Genomic DNA, 18,059 nt, shown 5'->3' with positions numbered 1-18,059 from the left:
TGTGACCTGAGTTATTTATAACTATATTCTGAGATTACAATCATGTCTTTCTAGTTAATGTTGGGCTAAACTCCATCCAGAAAGTATCATCTGATATTATTTTTGCATCAGAATTGCAGTACTTACAACAACACCTCTTCTGTATTCAGATAACTTTCAAGTAAGAGTACTGCTCTGAGTTAAAACTTATTTATAGTGTTACTCCAAAATCTTAAGTTTGAAGATCACTTTTTCCTCCCCAACAATTTCACCTCAATTGCTTGTAATTAATTTAAAAACTCACAAGTGTGGTGTAGAATACCTGATTTTTGTAATGAAAAGTACTGTTTTTATGAGGGAAATTTTAAAGTTTACTTTTCAGAAGCTATTCTCTTCGGCACAGCAGCTCAGGAAGGACAGCCCCCGTGCAAAAGACCTGCCATTACCTACTGCCCTCAGTGGAATGGACCAGAGGACAATCTGCAACAAGTATCATCATCTAATATTGGAATTTTTTAACTCAGAAAGAAAAGAAGGCAGTAATCCTTTTCTCTAGTCAGCCCAACAGGGACTGTTACTTTTTTTCCCCCCTTTCAGTCTAGCTACATATTCTGGCTGTGTAACAAGCTGAGAAGCAGGCACACTCCAAGTTTCTACCATCCACATTATTTTCCAGGGCTTCCAGATGCATACTGTGGATGTTAACACCAGCGCTCTCCAGACAATCCCAGTGTGTGTAGGAGACTCTGGAGTGCCCTGCAGTACAACCTAACAGCTACTCTGCAGGTGGCAGCTGAGCACACAGACTGCCATGACTCTGAGGTCATCTAACCTGGCCACTGTCCCCAGCCATACCTTTTCTGTCAGGACTGAGCACTGTATGCTTGTAGTGGTTTGGTTCGAAATATCCATTACTTACTTATTTTCCTTCTGTGAGATAAGGAGAAATAATAAGCAAAGCAAGTATTAAGTCATAAAGTTAAGTAGAATGATAGTGGGAAATTTATACTGTAATTGTAGTGAAATGTCTAGGGGTGGAATTTGGTGTAGGAAATTTTCTGCTTGGTTTAGTAGTTTTATTGTTCTAAGTAGAGGTTGTATGGTGAATGTAATTTTGATAATAATTCTTAAATGTGTATTCACTGAGGTGAGGGGTGGAGAATGTAATGGTTTAGTACGGTTTGGGTTTTTAGTTAAAGAGGGCTCCCTCAGCCATGGAAGTGATTCTCTTGAAAAGAGGTGCATAAAAAAGCAGCTTCTGTTAGACTCCTTTTAAGATAATTTTGTTCTGAAGGGTAACGAAAACCTCCTGAATAACCATTTTCCAAGCATGCTGAAGCATATCTATTTAACAGATGGACATAAATGAGAAGCTACATACATCTACATACAAACTCAGAAAAAGTAGGAATGATGGAGGAATAAAGAGGATTAAAGACAGATGTTAGGACTGATGTGGATAACAGGAAGGAAAAACTGCTATGAGAGGATATATCTGGCATCTACTAGGAATGTGCTATTCCTCTTAAAGACACCCTGATTAAAACAAAGTCAGAACCATCAGCACATACATCGAAGGTAAAAGGATTTCACATCTGAAGAAGCCACACTCTGCTGATGATGCTGAGAAACTTTAGATGATATTTTTTTAAGTTGACACCACATGGTCTGAATTCTTTTGTCCAGTGCAGCTGGCAGTATCCTTAATGCCAGAAAATGGCAATCTGCCTGGATGTCAGATGAACAACCATACTCTTTGCAGCTGTTGGAAAAATCAAAACCAGAACCCTTGAGATTCCACTTAATGATCATCTACAAAATGTCTTTTATTCATTCCAGTTAGATTTGTGAGTAAGTCTTAATTTGGCCTACCTTTGTGACATCTCAAATACTATCCATTTCCTCAAGTTCAGAACAAACAAAACAGATGACCGGGTCCTTCTTTGAAAGCCCTCGGGATGAACACCACTATTCTGCCCATCAGTGCTAAAGCCTGACATCCTTCTTGATGCCAACTACAGAGTATTTGAAAACCAGACCATGCTCGTGGGCAGACCAACGCCCCCTGAGTTACCATGCTCAGCTCCCCACCTACTGTGATATTCAGAAAGGCTTCATTCACTGTGCCATGTATTCCTACTCTCTACATGTATCTCATAAATGAGACTGAGCTTTTTCAGTCAGCAACCTTCTCTTTGTTTTACCTACATGCCTCATGTAACACAATTAGAGTTTCAAACAAGCTTTTAGCTTTTACAGTTACAAAAGAACAATGGATTATGAAGATGTTAATGTGGGTGTAAATTTAAAAATAATAATCATATTTTAATGAGTTCTCATTCAACAGTGATGACATATCATATTTGCTATCATTTACTTCTTCCTTTATATCTTCCATTTCATCTCTCAATTACAGTAAAAACTGAATTGTATGGTTATTCTTCCTGCCTTACATGCTCTTGATTTTAGTCCACTTTGTCTGGTTACCACCTGAGAATCAGGAAACCAAGAGGTATTTCTGGCCCCTTTCAGCAGCCATTTGGCAGGCTCAGCTATCTCATGTGCAGTCTTAAGTTTTTCACTGAAGGTTCTGCACGTATGTCTGCTAGGAACTTCACCAGCAGCCCTCGTTCAAGCAACATCAATGCTTTCATTCATGCCAGTATATATTAAAACAATGAAAAGTATGATCAGCTTACTAAGTGCTGGGAGTAAGAGAACAGATAAACTACAGTCTTCAGCCAGCATTCTTACAGCAACTTATCTGGTATGTGTATCTAACTTTTATCATCTTTCAGTTGAATGATATATACAACAGACAGATGGCTGAGAGAAATCATAACTAAAAATACAGAAACATTAGTAAGTTAAAAAACAAAACCAAAAAACCAACATCCCAAACAAACAGTTCTGCCTTACCTTTCCTTCTGAAATCAGTGGCAATCAGGAACAGAGATAGACTCTAGCTAGGTCTTTCTGAAAATCTAATCTACAAGTAGAAATTTGTGTCAAATTTACAAAATTGCAGTCCTTGTCTCTGCCTTTGATATTGTCTGCAAGAGCCTCATATGGGCACTTTCACCATTACAGCATCGCAGACGTCAAACTGCTGACTTCAGCAATCTCATCTTTCTCTACCCCACAGTCATGTAGCACTACTAACATTTTTAAGCAGCACTGGAATGAAGGCAGCAGCACTGGAAACAGTAAGGTGCAAGCATCAAAAAAGAAGGGTGGCAGAAATGGGGACAGGAGACCTTAAGGAAACCCACCGTGAAAAAAGAAATGCAGGGATTTTCTCTCTGTTTCAAATAAATGGATAAAATTCCTGACACATTTTCCAAATAGAGAACAACAGATGTGTATCTGTGTCCATCCAGCAGCTGTGTTCACAAACCTCCGTGAAAACCAAAGAGCAACCCAAAATGAATCCATTTATTGCTTCCAAAAACTAGACACAGTTTAACAGACTGTATCACAGGTAGGTTAGCCCCAAGCCTCCTGTGAAGCTGGGGAAAACTGAACAAATGCACAGGAATGACATAATCTGCACTCTCACTGAAAAATAACTTTGTCCCCTTGAGAGGGACATTTTGTTCACAGGTACTCACAACGAAAGCTGGAACACATTTTTAATATGATAGAGGATCTCTGTTACGGAAGCTACATCTGCACAAAGGGGTTGCACAGTTAAAAAGCATTTCCTTGTAATATTTTAACTATTTAAAACTTCATTTTATTATCTTAAGAGACAGGGTCTTTTCAATTAACCAATTACAAAAGTAAATAGACATAAGACAGTCTTACAACATTAGGTTAATTAGTTTCAGCTGAGTTTGCAAAAATCTAAATACGAGCAAAAGAAAATCTTGATCCCAGCAAGTGCAAGCTCTGATTTATCATTTTTAGTTAAGTTAGCAACAGCAAAACAGTAGCTCAGATATTAAAGGAATGACAAATACATGAGCTCTGTGTGCCTTTCTCCCCTGTAAAAAGTATTACTTCACATCATGTCAATTTTTTCATTTGATTAAAATCTAAGATTTTGTATTTGAACTTCAAAAAATTGGAAATACAAAGCAATATATGCTGGAACAATACAGTATGGTCAGAAATTTTTTAAACTTTTCAGAAGCATACAAAATATCACTTTTTCTATGGCACTTAACTAAATATCACCTAAACAATTACTCCCCCTCCCAATTTATATTAAATATTAATTTAGCATGAAATATGAGCATATTTTAGATGGTAAATGCAAAATTTTACCTACCTTCACATGTTGAAATCCAGTTTCCTTTAAACCTAAGCCACTTTTCTGTATATTTTCAATTTACTTACAATCAATATTTCCAAAATTACATTTCCTGTACGTAAATATGAACAGGCATGGAAGCTTCTGAAGGACTGATTCAGCAGGAAATCTAAGCGTTTAATCCTGCTGTCACTGAAGTGAAAGGGCCATAGATAGATGGCTGCTAGAACATAATCTGATCAATAGAGCAGCCTGTCTTAGGGGAGTAACCAGTCTCCCAAAATTACTGGTTTTCAAAGACAGGGCTAGGAACTCCTGCAATACAGAACTACAGAACATACTGTTGTTTCCTAACCCATGCCAGGTAATAAAAATATTCATGTATTGAACCTCACAAATGTTTGGAAATGCTAATACTTTAATATATGTTTAATAACTTTTAAATCTGGGTCCCAAAACCACTTTGAACCAACACTTACAAGTTCTGACTGGAGTTTTCAAAGCTGCCACATACATACAGAGCAGCTCAGAATGATTTTCACAAGGATCTGACCACCTATAACCCTTCAGCTTTTCTGAAAGTTCTAATAAATACACCAGTATCTTCATATTCCTTTAATTCTCATTAAATGGCTGCATGTATTTAGGCATGGTATTAAGCATCACCTGCTTCTTTTCCCCTTTCATTATATTCTGGTTGTTAGGGTTTTGTGTTTGGGTTGGGTTTTTTGTGTGTGTGATTTTATTATTATTATTATTATTTATTGCTTTTATTTTGACTATTTCCCACTCTTACTTGTCCTCTTTCTAAATGGAGGGTCTGAAAGCTCTGCAAACCTCTTTCTGCAAAAGTGTTTTAGGAATGTAAAAATCCATGTTATGTCTTTGAGATTAGGAGTTAAGCATTATGCTATGATCCTCATTCTTCTCTGTGTTTTATCTAAGTGTTTATCTGTGTTTTGACTAAGTGGGAGCAGGACTGGGCCATAAAATTACACCTCCAGCAAAAGATTCAGGAGATAGGATCTTTTAGCTTTACCATCAAAGACCATGGGCCAACTATCTGTGTCAGTCCAGTTGATCAATGGCATCAACTGCTGCTTTCATCAGTAACAATATTTTTTTTTCTGTTCAATATAAGAGCTTTTCCCCATGAAAACAATGTCACTAAAATATCATATGAAGTTAATTTCAACACAAAGGTTAAAGAAAACCCTCACTTTCAGCAAAAGTGGTTAGAACCTGTCCCACCCTTTATTTTTTAAGGACTTTAAACATTGACATTCCTTAATAAAGAGCACAATAAATATAAACACAAAGCCACACAACATGCATGAAAAAGAAGCGTTAAAATGCAACTGTATTTCACAGACACGAGTCACAGTCATTAAATTAAATTATTACGCATACATTATAACTTATTTATTATTTCAAGCTATACAGGCAACATAGCACCAAACAGGAAAAATTTCCTCTAAACTCGATGAACATTACACAAATATTTTGGTTTTGAAATTTGGAAACAAGTGTTTTCTTTCATTTTTATCAGAACGACCCTAAATGGAATTCACTATCCCAACTCTGTTTTATGACATTATTTGGGCAGTGACAGCTGTTATCAGTTATCTCTGATAAGGCCCCCCTCCCATTTCCAAAGTTTAAAAAAATGAATAGCAGATGCTAACATCAAGATTTCAGGCAGTGGGATATTAATTTAGTGTGTTGTATTGGCAATGAGGTATTTTGAAGTTCAACATTAGGCCTGAGCAGAAGGAGAGGTAAAATCTGAAGGTGGTTTTGAAAACCATGTTCACTGATTCTGAATTCCCTTTTAATATAAAAGATTACTTTTAAAGATATAAATACTTTTTACACATTAGAAAAAGTGAATGAAGGCACTTATCATACACAGCAAGAATTTTTGCATTAAAATGAAAACAAATAAATATTTTACTTATGCAAGTTTGGCCTGCTTCTGTTCCTGGAGAGGTCAATGGGATGCCTGGCAATAACAACACTGGAAGGGAACCGGGACTGTTTTTTAAAAATAGATTCATATTCATTAAAAGTAATAGCAGATTTCTTCCACTACTGCAAAGACAGAATTACATCTAAATTATTCTGGAGCAAGTAAGTAGAAAACTGAAGCACTGGAAAGACAGCCACTTTAAAGAATATTACATTATGTGTCTGAAGGGGAGTAAGTAACAGCAGTAACACATTTCTAAGACTTCAGGGCAATCTTGAAAATAATCCATTATTTTTATGCCTATTTCCTCTGAAAACACAAGTAATACTTATGAATTACATACAAATCCTAACAGTGAGGAAAAGAAAAAGAATTAAAATCTTTATTTTATAAACATTTCAGACAAACAAAATATAATTATCTTCTGTAAGGAGCTATGTATTCTTTCTAAAGAAACAAGAAAGGATGAGAACCAAACACATTTCAAGTTAAGACATATCTGGTTAAAATTTTCAGGATAAAATTTAGGTAGCTACCCACACTTATACAAGAATGAATGCCCAAATAAAATATAAAGTTTCCAAGGCAACATCAACTGCTACCACCAACTGCCTAAGCAGAAACCTTGCTGCTTGGTGCCTGGAGGTTCAAGGGTTTTGCAGGCACTGAAAAAGTACAGGGGGCCAAAAATAAGGTCAAACTCCTAAATGTATCAAAATTCTTGTTGTCCAAAAATGTGAACAAACTTTCATCACTATGCAAAGCCTGAAGATATTGTCTTCCCACATATGAACAGCTTATTCTATTCCTCCAGTGTAATTCCTGCACAAGCTTCCTAAAATCTTCAGAAAAGTTATAAAAATTAAATTTACAAAACTTTAGAACTTGAAATTTACTTGTCTCACATCCATTTGGACAACTGCAGAAACCAGGAACAGAGGAGTACACAGCCTTTAAGCTTTGTGAGGGTCAGCTACAGTAGCCACTGACAGACACAATAAAGTGTAACAGCCAACAGCTGCTAAACTGCAGAAAGCATCAACCAAAATTCTGGCTTCAAATCATGAACAGAGCCTTCCTTGCAAGGGCCCTTTTGTGCATTTACAAGCTACAATTTACTTTAATTATGTTGTGCAAAATTAATAACTGAAAGAAATGTACTTAGAAGGCATAGTTCTAAAAGTCTTCCGCTCTCAAATATATAGTGAATCGCTTGTGGAAGAAGTTAGAATCACAGAATCATTAAAGCTGGAAAAGACTTCTAAGACCATCTAGTCTCACAACTCAGTTTTTGCTTAGGTTCTAACACTAGAATCTCACTAGTAGACACAAAAGCTCGATGCATTGCTGTCCTGGCATAGAAATATTACTCAATAATTTTATGAAAAAAATAAATAGTTATTTGTCTGGTTCTTGTGATCTTCTGGAGGTAAGTGTTGATGTGACAGGCTCGAGGACTTCAGCAGCCAGACAGCATTCAGCCAGACAGTTCCCTATATTAGAGCATATTTTATGCCAGAAATGTGTAAGATAGGCAGGACATGATCTATTGCCAAACTAGCAAATTACTAGTCAACCATGGCTAAACAAAGCTGTTTGTGCTAGGCTACAACAGCACTCCTGTGACTAAAGCTTCTACTGCTCCTTCCTAATAGTCATCCTTACTGAATAAATTTTGCTCTGCTTAAACAGCAAAAAAACCCAACTAAGTCTCTGTGTTAGCAGCATCCACACTAGCTAAACTATTAAAATGTGACAGCATATTCAATATGTGAGCCTGCTTTTATTTCCTGAATCTGCTACGTTTGTTTTTGCAGCATGAGATAGTGCGATGAAATTAAATCTCTTATGGCTTAACCACAGAGCTTGCCATCATATATCAAAGAGGCCTCTCTCTCTGATAAATAGAATCCATTCTAAAAAATGGCTTTTTATGTCACTTGAGATATAAACCAACATGAAAATCTTTATAAAACTAAGCCATGTGAAACATTCACATGAACACTAGAATTTACAGGTAATCTATTAATGTAGGGCAAACCGCATTACTCAGGGAACATACAGGTTGTGAATAATTCTTGATCTAAAAGGATAACAAACATTGAGTTCAAAGGCAACTGTGTGCTGAACCCTGCTTGTCTTCTCAGCACCTGATGTATAATAGGTAGCGAGTCACTGCCAATTATTTGGCTAATGGCTAAATAAGATAATCTGGTGTCTGCTAAACACAAAGTCAAATTCTGCTTTGCACAGTGGAAGAAAGAGATAACTGTGGTAAATCATTAATTCAAACTTACATTTTACAGTCTCTTTGCAATAAATTAGAATAGATTATATAAACATTATCAGTTGTTATAGTTGAAATTGGATAATATTTTTTAAATGCTGCCATATTAATTAAAAGAGACAAATTACATAATTTTATTAATAAAAAACCCCTAAACAACTGTTGTCCCAGACCATCTCCCAGGGATGTCAATAACAGGTTTTTTTGCTGATTTTGATGGAACCAGAACTGGATCCAACCTCCTTTGATTGCCTTTATTCTCCTTAGAATTTAGCACAATAATCAATATTGTTGTCAAATTCACAGCTTGGGAAATATAATGTGCTCTATACTGCAGAGCTTGCTATGATTACTTCAGTATGTTAATAATCTGCTAGTGGCAATTGTAAAGATTAATGCTGATTACAGTAGGCATTTTTACACATTAATAGACAGTGACATGTAGACAATAACATATTATAGTTACATACATAATTATACATAGATAACTTTAATTAGTCCCTGTTTTAAAACCACTAATATAAACTTTTATACACAAATGTACAGGTAATATGGAGTAAAATGTTTGATGACAGAGTATAATATACATGGGTGTGAGTTATTTTATACTTAAATATACTACAGGAAAAAAGTTATGCACTAAAAAGTTTGGGGTGTTTTTGCAAATATAAATATGTAGATAATACTACAGCATAACTTACAGCATAAACTTTAAATTTAAATACATATCAAATTGTAACCCTTCAAAATGGAACACCTATTAGGTACTGTTATCAGCTATGATGATCTCTGGTAATTTTCAAAATATTCCCTATGATGTTTTACAGAGCATGATACTGTTCCCTCTGAAAGACATGGCCGCTTCTCATTTAACTCTATGATTGTAGGAACAATTTCTTTATAAAACTACATAGACTATATTCTACATGCATTATTATTTCACTGTTATGAAATAAAATGATGATATGAAATCTTTTAAAAGACAAGGGGAAATAGAGTGACAGAAAGAACAAGAAAGCAAAAAATATTAGTGAATGCTATCGTACCGATTTCCACGGTCCCCGATGCCAAGAAACATCACCAGGGCAAGAGTGCACATTACATTGTGCCGTGTTAGGTGGCTTGTCTAGAATTTCACAGTTTTGATCACCCAACATTTGGCCAGTGGGAAGCTGACAAATCACCAGTCTTGTCTTTATTCCATCTCCACAAGTTTGAGTGCACTGAAACACAGAATTTTATACGCAATAATTTTAATAACAGAGTCATCACATACCATGAAACCAAAATATATAGCAATAATCAGAACATCATACTATTTACTGTGTCTACTTCCATATTCCCTGGACACTAGTCAAGAATGAGGACTTAAAGTCTAATCTCATGTAATTCTCTCACCAAAACATTTACCAAACCACATTTTTATGGTTTATCAAGTCATTTTCTGCAGAAGGTCTCAGTTACAGACACTCTGTTAAGGACAAGTAATTGTGAGAATAAATGTGCATGTGTCTCTTTCTTTAGTAAGAGGAAAAGATGGAAATTTGTCTTAAAACTAGTTTTCCGTGCCAGACAGTGGGCAGAAAAACTCAGAAAACTCAGACTGGGAACATTTTTACACAGTCTAGTTTATACAGACTAAGTGAAAAATACTTACAGGATGTGTTTTCTGGGTTTCAGTTTGCCTGTAATTCTTCAATACCAGTTCTCATTCCTAATGAGCTCTTAAAACCAATCTACAATAGTTCAAAGCTTTTTACTGTATTCTCAAGGATTCTAAATTAGAAAAAAACTGCAGCCATCTGTATGAACTGTATTCCAAGTCTATGACTATGGACAGAAAAAATATGACATTTAGACTGACCTTGAGAACTGAATCGCTAAATCTGGCCAAAACAAGGGGAAAAAAAGGTAAAATAAAAAAGTCACTCAACCAATTTTTCTTATTTTTTCAATTCCAGTCATTGATTTTCAAGAATAAGAAAAGTGGGCAAGAATCACAAGAGGTTAGATTAGAACAAATGCAAAAATAATCAGCTTTAATTCTTTCTATAGTGTTTGAGCAAGAATATGTGGTCAAGATATGACATCACACAGCATGAAGAAACTGTTCTTTGTCCAATAAAATGTTTCACAAAATGTTCTAACCCAGGCGCAACTTTTAGATGCATGATCCTATCTCCATACTTCTAATTTCTAACTACCACCCAGCAATTTCTAACTACCACCCAGCAATTTCTAACTACCACTACTACTGCTTACAGCTACTATTGTTAGGACCTATGACATGACATGGAATAAAGTTTCTCTACAGCTTCTTATACCCATTTTTTTTTCTTAGACTAGCTATTACACTGCAGTTTTTCTGCATAGAATCCAGCTTTTTGTAATAGAATATAATTTGTTATGTCTCAAGATACATGTTGTACAACAACCACATGATTTGCTGATGTTGTATATCCTCAGCCCCACACAATAATTACTTCTTTTGGATTTACATCACTCATATTTACACTACAGTTCTGGATTTGATCAAAGAATAAAGTTTAGCTAAACAGCTTGAAATTAATTCTTTTTAAATTTTTAAATTTTAAACTCTATTAAATAATTAAAAACAAGGTGTTCAGTTCCACTCACAGTCACGTAATAATTAAGATCCTACTTCTAAACTTATACGGTAAACAATGTTCCCCTTTGTAAGTGAAATGCTCTTACTTCTCCCCAGTTCCCAAAGTTCCACCGTGGGCAGGGTCCAGAATCACAGTGTCTCGACTCTGAAGGTTTTGTTGCCTCATCACAATTACTGGCACTTCTTCCTTCCTCATCTTGACATACTACAACTCGGCGGTGAAATCCACCTGCACAAGTACTAGAGCACTACCAAAACAGGTAAACATATATTTTGCCATTGCATGATCAGAAAAATGTAAAATATGTTGGTAAAACAGGTTGGTTTTAAACCTTAACATTCAAAATTGAAATTTTCAAATAAGAATGACTACTATGTAGAAGTACTTGAAATTTGAAATCACAGAAAAATTACACTTAGAATTCAATATATTCTGAACAACAATAAGAACAACAATAATTTTTTAAATTAATGTGCTTCTCTTTTGATCAAATCTGTACTGCAATAATATTCCTAGAAATGTTAACACAGATGTAACAGAAAAAATTAATATATTCTAAAGAAATTTCTTACTGCTCCCCAGGGTCCAGTTCTCCACTGATATCCTCCCACAGAAGGACGGTTCCACTGGTTTAAATTGTCTTGTGGAGGGTGCACGGGGAGGTAACCTATTTCTGGAAAATGGCTTGGATGGTCATGTATTTTTGGAACATGATGATAAACTGGTGGACATGGTGGCATGTTACATTCTTGTTCCTTAGGAGGTCGGCCTTCAGGATCACAGTAATTCTCATTGATTTGCTGATGATAGTTGACACAGATGACTTGTCTTGTCACTATTCCACTATCACACGTAACTGTGCACTGACCAAAAGATTAACATAGTGTTTGTCACAGAACATTGATAACTAATAAACAAATACATTTATATTTACTTTTGACAAGAACAAACATATACTTTGTTCTTTCAAGGGATGCAATTTCAATCATGCTTGCACAAAATACATACTAAACAGAGATTTGGCCAATAATCTAAATACACACATTAAAAAAAAAAGTTACAGTTAATACTTACAGGGGACCAATTTCCAACTTTCCACTCTCCACATGGGCTAAAGCAGCTTGAAATTTCAGCTGGTCGTGGTAAATAAGCACACAAAGATTCATCTGCTATTTCTCCATGAGCATCTCTACAACTCACATAGCGAGCACGATCGCCCTTCCCACAGGATGCAGAGCACTGTCAGAGAACAATTCAAGGCCATCACACTTTAGGAGACTAAAACAAGATTATGCAAGCATCTAAAATACTAACATAGCTTAGTATCAGCTTGACTTTAGAAATAAATCAGATTTCCATTTCACACTAATAGAGCCATGCATTCAGAAAGGAAAGTGAAATACTGCTGAAAGATTTAGGCCTTAAGAACAACTGCTAGTGTGGAACTGAGTTGCATGGCCTTAATTCTCATGAAGAATTTCAGCATATATAAACAGACAGCACTTAAACTATAACATGGAATAATTATACAGTTTCAAGCAACAACAGAAACATCAGTAACTTCCAGAACATTTTAGTTATTACACAGTGATGCAATATTTACATCAACTGTTAAAATAAAAACCAGTATTAACAATCCATTTGCCATTATGGTTTGTATTAGCAGACGCCACTGAGCCCCTTCTGATGCCTTTATAGCTGAGAAGTTCAAGGTGGATTTAATGAAGAACTGATGAGTAGCCTCAGTTTATGCACCCTTTACTGCTATTTAGTTAAAATGGTTGTACAAAAATATAACTGCATTATATGCTTTGTTAAATATCTCAAGGGATTAACAGACACACCTATATTTTATAGATAATTTTAAATTTTCACATTTCTATCAAGTAAAACTAATTTTCAACGTTATCAAAATAAAAAGCTTCCACTGAAGAAAATTTATGTAGGAACCATTTTAATAATGCTTATTTTACAAAAAAGTCAAAATAGACCTTGAAAGACTCTAACTGTTTAGTATTACTATTCACATCAAAGATTTAAATCATATTTTAAAATCAAAGATGATCTCCATACTCAGAAACTGATCAATTACATTTAAAAAACCACTTCCTAGCACACTGTCAATCATATGAGAACTATCTCACTCAGAACCCCAGCTCCTAGAATTCTGCTTTTTTCCTACTATTTTTTCTGGTTGGATTGGAAGCACAGTTTCCTGGGAGTGTCTATCTGCTCGTTAAGAAACAGTTTCTTTTCTTAAGAAAATATTAGAATTCCTTTTTAATCTATATATTAATGAGAGCTTTATGGAAAAATGGGTGAATGAGTGGAGGACAGCTCTGCAAGGTGTGACTGCTACATTACATACTGGAGTCCATGATCCATATCTCCATTGGGTCACCTTCCCCACATGGACTAGAGGAAGTGAAGTAGTCCATAATTTTGTATTTTCTGGACAAGAGGGCAATTCACATTCCTGTGGGGGTGAGGAAAAAAGAAGCTTTTGAAATATACATTTTGGAAGAGCCAAATGAAAAGCAAATGGTTAGATCCTACCATTACAATAAACCAGCATTAATTAACACGTAAATACCGTCTTTTACATTTTCCCTGGAATTATTCAAAGACCTTTCATTGAATTGTTTTGTTTTGTTTTAAATTGAGTATCAAAGAAAATTTACTTGATCTTAAAACTGCATTAGTAATAATTAATAATATTGGCACTTTGAGAAAGAACAGTTTTGGCCAACTTGTTGGAGACAAGGAGCATAGACATTACAGTGTCCTGCTTCAGAGCCACAGGCAGCACACAAGGACCAAGCAAAGAAGGTGGCTGTGCTGTCCTGTCCTTTATACCTTCAGCTACTGAGAACATAAATTTGCCCAGTTTCAGTCAGTAGCCAAACAGGTATCACAATTAAAAATGTAAAGGATACTCAAACCCAGTGTTTTCACATCTAAGTGGAAATAAATTATATCAATTAACTGGCTTTTATATTTAGAAGCTTATAAAGAAGCCAGTTGGGTACTATTATTTATTAAGCAGGATGGCAAGCAGTGTCCTTATAATGTTCTACATGTTGGAGCTTCCCCCACTGCCAAATAATCACAGGATTTTGGATTCCTTGAAATCATATACTCTAACTCTTCAACCACGTACCACTTTCAAACATCGAGTCTTGAAATTACCCTTCTTTTCCTTAATTCCCTGGGCAAAATTTGATGTTTGTGAAGAAAAGCATAGAGTTTCAGTATTTTTTTCTCATTTTAGAAGTGATTTCCTCCAAGTTCCCTCACAGAGTCAGTAGACAACAGTTGTATTTAGACAGTTTTAACAGGTAAGTAGAGAGGTACTTTTTAACTTACTTGACTGTCTCTAGGACGAGTGGCAGCATCGCACTCCCTGTCGTCGTTCAGAATAACACGGTACATCCCAGTGACGCATCTGACTGCGCGCACCTGGTATCCGCGTCCGCATGTTACAGCACACTGTTGAAGGCAGGAATGTAATACACTTGAAATAGCGCTATTTATAATCAAATTTCATTTTTAATTACATTTTCTACTTTAAAACTCTTTCCAGAATGAATAGAAATGGCTACTGAGATGGTGCTAACTTCCTTTGTGGCAGACCATCAGGTACTTAACCAGTGTCCACAGCACACGAATGAACATTACTTGTGCAGGATGCACGCTTTCTCTCTTTTCCCCTTTCTACCCCCTGCAGTGAGTAGGCTGGAGGTGGGCAGGAGACTGGGAAGGAACACTGCCAGAACAGCAGACCTGACCTGATCAAAGGGACAAATCCATGCTCTATAATGCCATGCTCAGCAATAAAAACTGGTGTAGAGAAAGTAGAGGAAATGGGAAGAGTAAGAGTAGCTTCAAATGAATCACTAGCTGCAGCTGTTAAATGTCTTTCCCTTCTCTATAGAGTTTGACTAGATTGCAGTCAAAGAAGCCCCATAAAACATTAAATGGCTGAAAATATTATGACACAAATCCTATAAATGTTGTGGTTCAAGCACAAGTACTTGTAAAAACCTGGTTATGAATGGCTATGGTGGTACAGTGGAAAAACTGCAATGAAAAGCTCTGCTCTAGTGACACAGACTGGTAAATTGCTTGTACAAGCTATTTCAGAAGACTATTTTTTATTAATAAGAATTCTGTCATGTGACTGAATTAATTTTTTATTTACTTTTTGCATTTAGCTTTTAGGAATGGAAAGTCATCACCTTGTGATCAAAAGATTACATAGAAGGAATTCTACATTATGTTAGATAACAGTGCGTTTATCTCTAAGGTAAAAAATAGAAGAAATGTCTAAATTAAATGTCTAAATTAAAAATATACTTCATTTCCAAAGGTATATTTATTCTGTATTTTAGTAACAGGTTGTATGTAATAAAACAAAGATCAGCTGCTCTTCAGTTATGATTTCCCACCAGCATCCAAGAAACACTGAATAATCTTCTGTTGGTTTGAGTAACCTGATCTTATAAAAGCCAGATGAAACTGAGTACCTTATTTTTTAAAATTAATTCTCATCTATATGGTGGCAAAAGTTTCCTTCACAAATTAATTCACTTTTTTCTAGAGTTTTAAATCCACTCTGGTTTATATTAGATGAGCATCACACAGGAACACATTTTTCAACAGTACTTTCACATAAAGAGATAGCAGATCTTTTATCACTGAAGGTAAAAATGAAATGTAACAATAAAATACTAAGTCTTTTTCCCTGCTATAATTAGCATATACATTTCTATGATCGTAATTGATGCTACCACTTGAATATGCCCACTCACCTATAAATATTTGGTCTTTTACCTGTGTCATTCATCTGAACAGTTTGCTACCCTTATTTTCATTATTCTGGTGATGTAAAACACTCATGTGCAAAAGCATCTTTGATATTAAGGCTCAGGATCAATTACTATTTTAGGCATTTAACTTATATTTGGGTGTTCCTAAATTACAAGTTAGATAGCCAATAGGATCCTGGAAACAAACGTGAATCAATTCAAGTAAAACAACTGCTAAAGATTCAACTATAATGTTTTAAAAGTATTGTTTTGTGATTGCTCATAGCCTGAACCATAAAACAAGAAACCAGGAATCCTCATGTACTCACTGATCCCCAAGGCCCTACTTGCCAAGATGCACATTCATGAAGTTCACACGGTGTTACTGATTCTGGTCTGTCATTTGGGTTACAGAAATCATCTCTCAGTTGTTCATCATTAAGTTGGCACCAGACTTGACGATGCTTCATTCCTTTGCCACATGTCACAGGACACTGTAAAATTATTAGAACCATCAGTTTGCGGAGAACCTGATTAATGAATCTGCATTAATGGCTTCAATTTCTTTTAGTAACTTGTTGGATTTTAAAAATCACATAAATAACAAAAATATTCCATGAATGTAAGTAGTCAAAAAACCCTATTTTTTAATGAACTCTCCATTTCCTGTTGGCTTCAACTCAAATGCTAATACAAAGAAATCACTATCAAGATTCAAAAGCTACAAATTATAAAAACTATATAAAACTATATAAAACAGATCATTTATTTCCAATAGAGTAAAGAATACTTGTTTAAAATAATAGTGCATATATCATAGCTTTCACTGGAAAAATGTTTAAACTGTCTGATTCTTTTATATCCACCTAATCTATAATAAAATTAATATAATTCTATTAAACAGAACTATACATTGGCTATATAGTTCTCATTGCTTCATAAAAAAGGAAATATAAATACATTTACTTTACGTATCTTCACTACCTCATTTTAATGTAACAAAATTAAGGAAAAAATGAATTCTAGGAGTGTTTTACAGAAGTTCTCATGCCATTCATAGATCTGTGATGTGTATCAGACAAATCATAGGACTTCAGAACTTTTACAACCGTGTGGCCCAAAATAAAATAAAAACCCTAAACACTTAATGCAGCTTATTTTAATATCCATGACTAGGACCAAATGTACCTTAAGTTTTCCATGGTTTCATTACCTCGCTCCAGTCAGTAACCGACCAGCTTGGACATAAGAATTCATTGCAAGTCTGTGTAACAACTCTTGGAAGTTCCTGGCATTCTCTGTCAGGAAGATGACGACCCAAGTTGTTCATACAAAAAGCTTCTCTGGTTCTGACACCTCTTGCACAGCTCCTGGAACACTGTGGTGTACAGTTATGAAACAGGAAACAGAATACAATAAAACCAGGCCAAAATACATTATCAGTCTTAAAAGATGTTAATGATTGCACCAGACCAAAGTGTCCTCCATTTAATCCACAGGCTGCTAATATGTTCATTTGAGATAAAATCAGCACTTTGTATAATAGTTCCAAGATAAAACTTAAATGAAGAATAAAACCAAAATTGTACAGAACTAAATTAATATACACCTTTAATTACCAGATCTTCGCTGCTGACTTCCAAAACCAGCCTGCAAGCAAGCTACCATTTCTTACAAAAATATAAGGAAGTTGCTTAAATATAAAGGTTGGTATTAGCTGATCCTACAAATCTGTATTTTTCAAACATCGCTTCCTTTTAGTTATTAAGCTAAAAAAAATATAGAGAAATAAAAATTTGGTATGCATGCCAGAACTATAATGGTACAATAAAGAAGTTTTAAATCTGTACCTGTGACCATTCTGTGTAGTGCCAACTTCTTAACATACAGTCACCATGGCAGGGCTCTCTGGCTGGTGGTTTCTGCTGATCAGCACAGTACTTATCATCCACTGGAGCACTGAGTCCTCTTGCAATGGAGTACTTCATGCAGTGGATCTCAATAGACCGATGTCCTGGGCCACACTTTGATGTACAGTCACTTTTCCCAACACTGTGCCACCTACAATGACACAATTTTCTGTTGTAGAAAGCTAACTATGTTTAAAAAAATATGACCATGGCAATTAAAG

The 18,059-nt window shown here is 35.3% G+C and overlaps 1 protein-coding gene across 9 annotated transcripts in view; it reads right to left on the bottom strand.

Annotated features, from left to right (window-relative positions):
• ADAMTS20 (ADAM metallopeptidase with thrombospondin type 1 motif 20) overlaps nucleotides 1–18,059 on the bottom strand; it is an 89,431-nt gene that overhangs the window by 21,089 nt on the left and 50,283 nt on the right. For all 9 annotated transcript variants that reach the window (XM_042017950.1, XM_042017951.1, XM_042017948.1 and 6 more), the window contains 9 exons: nucleotides 17,779–17,989; nucleotides 17,142–17,306; nucleotides 16,258–16,422; nucleotides 14,487–14,609; nucleotides 13,489–13,596; nucleotides 12,195–12,359; nucleotides 11,693–11,983; nucleotides 11,206–11,367; nucleotides 9,537–9,713 (listed from right to left, as the gene is read on the bottom strand). In XM_042017950.1, the coding sequence (XP_041873884.1) occupies nucleotides 9,537–9,713; nucleotides 11,206–11,367; nucleotides 11,693–11,983; nucleotides 12,195–12,359; nucleotides 13,489–13,596; nucleotides 14,487–14,609; nucleotides 16,258–16,422; nucleotides 17,142–17,306; nucleotides 17,779–17,989 (1,567 nt within the window). The remainder of the gene's footprint in view (nucleotides 1–9,536; nucleotides 9,714–11,205; nucleotides 11,368–11,692; nucleotides 11,984–12,194; nucleotides 12,360–13,488; nucleotides 13,597–14,486; nucleotides 14,610–16,257; nucleotides 16,423–17,141; nucleotides 17,307–17,778; nucleotides 17,990–18,059) is intronic.

The sequence above is a fragment of the Corvus kubaryi genome, unplaced genomic scaffold (genome assembly GCF_017639235.1).
Source record: "Corvus kubaryi isolate FWS band 111438036 unplaced genomic scaffold, C.kubaryi_AGA036_p1.0 137, whole genome shotgun sequence".
In the NCBI taxonomy this organism is placed as follows: Eukaryota; Metazoa; Chordata; class Aves; order Passeriformes; family Corvidae; genus Corvus; species Corvus kubaryi.
The sequence above is the reverse complement of the archived record's forward strand: the minus strand, read 5'-3'. Positions and strand labels throughout refer to the sequence as shown.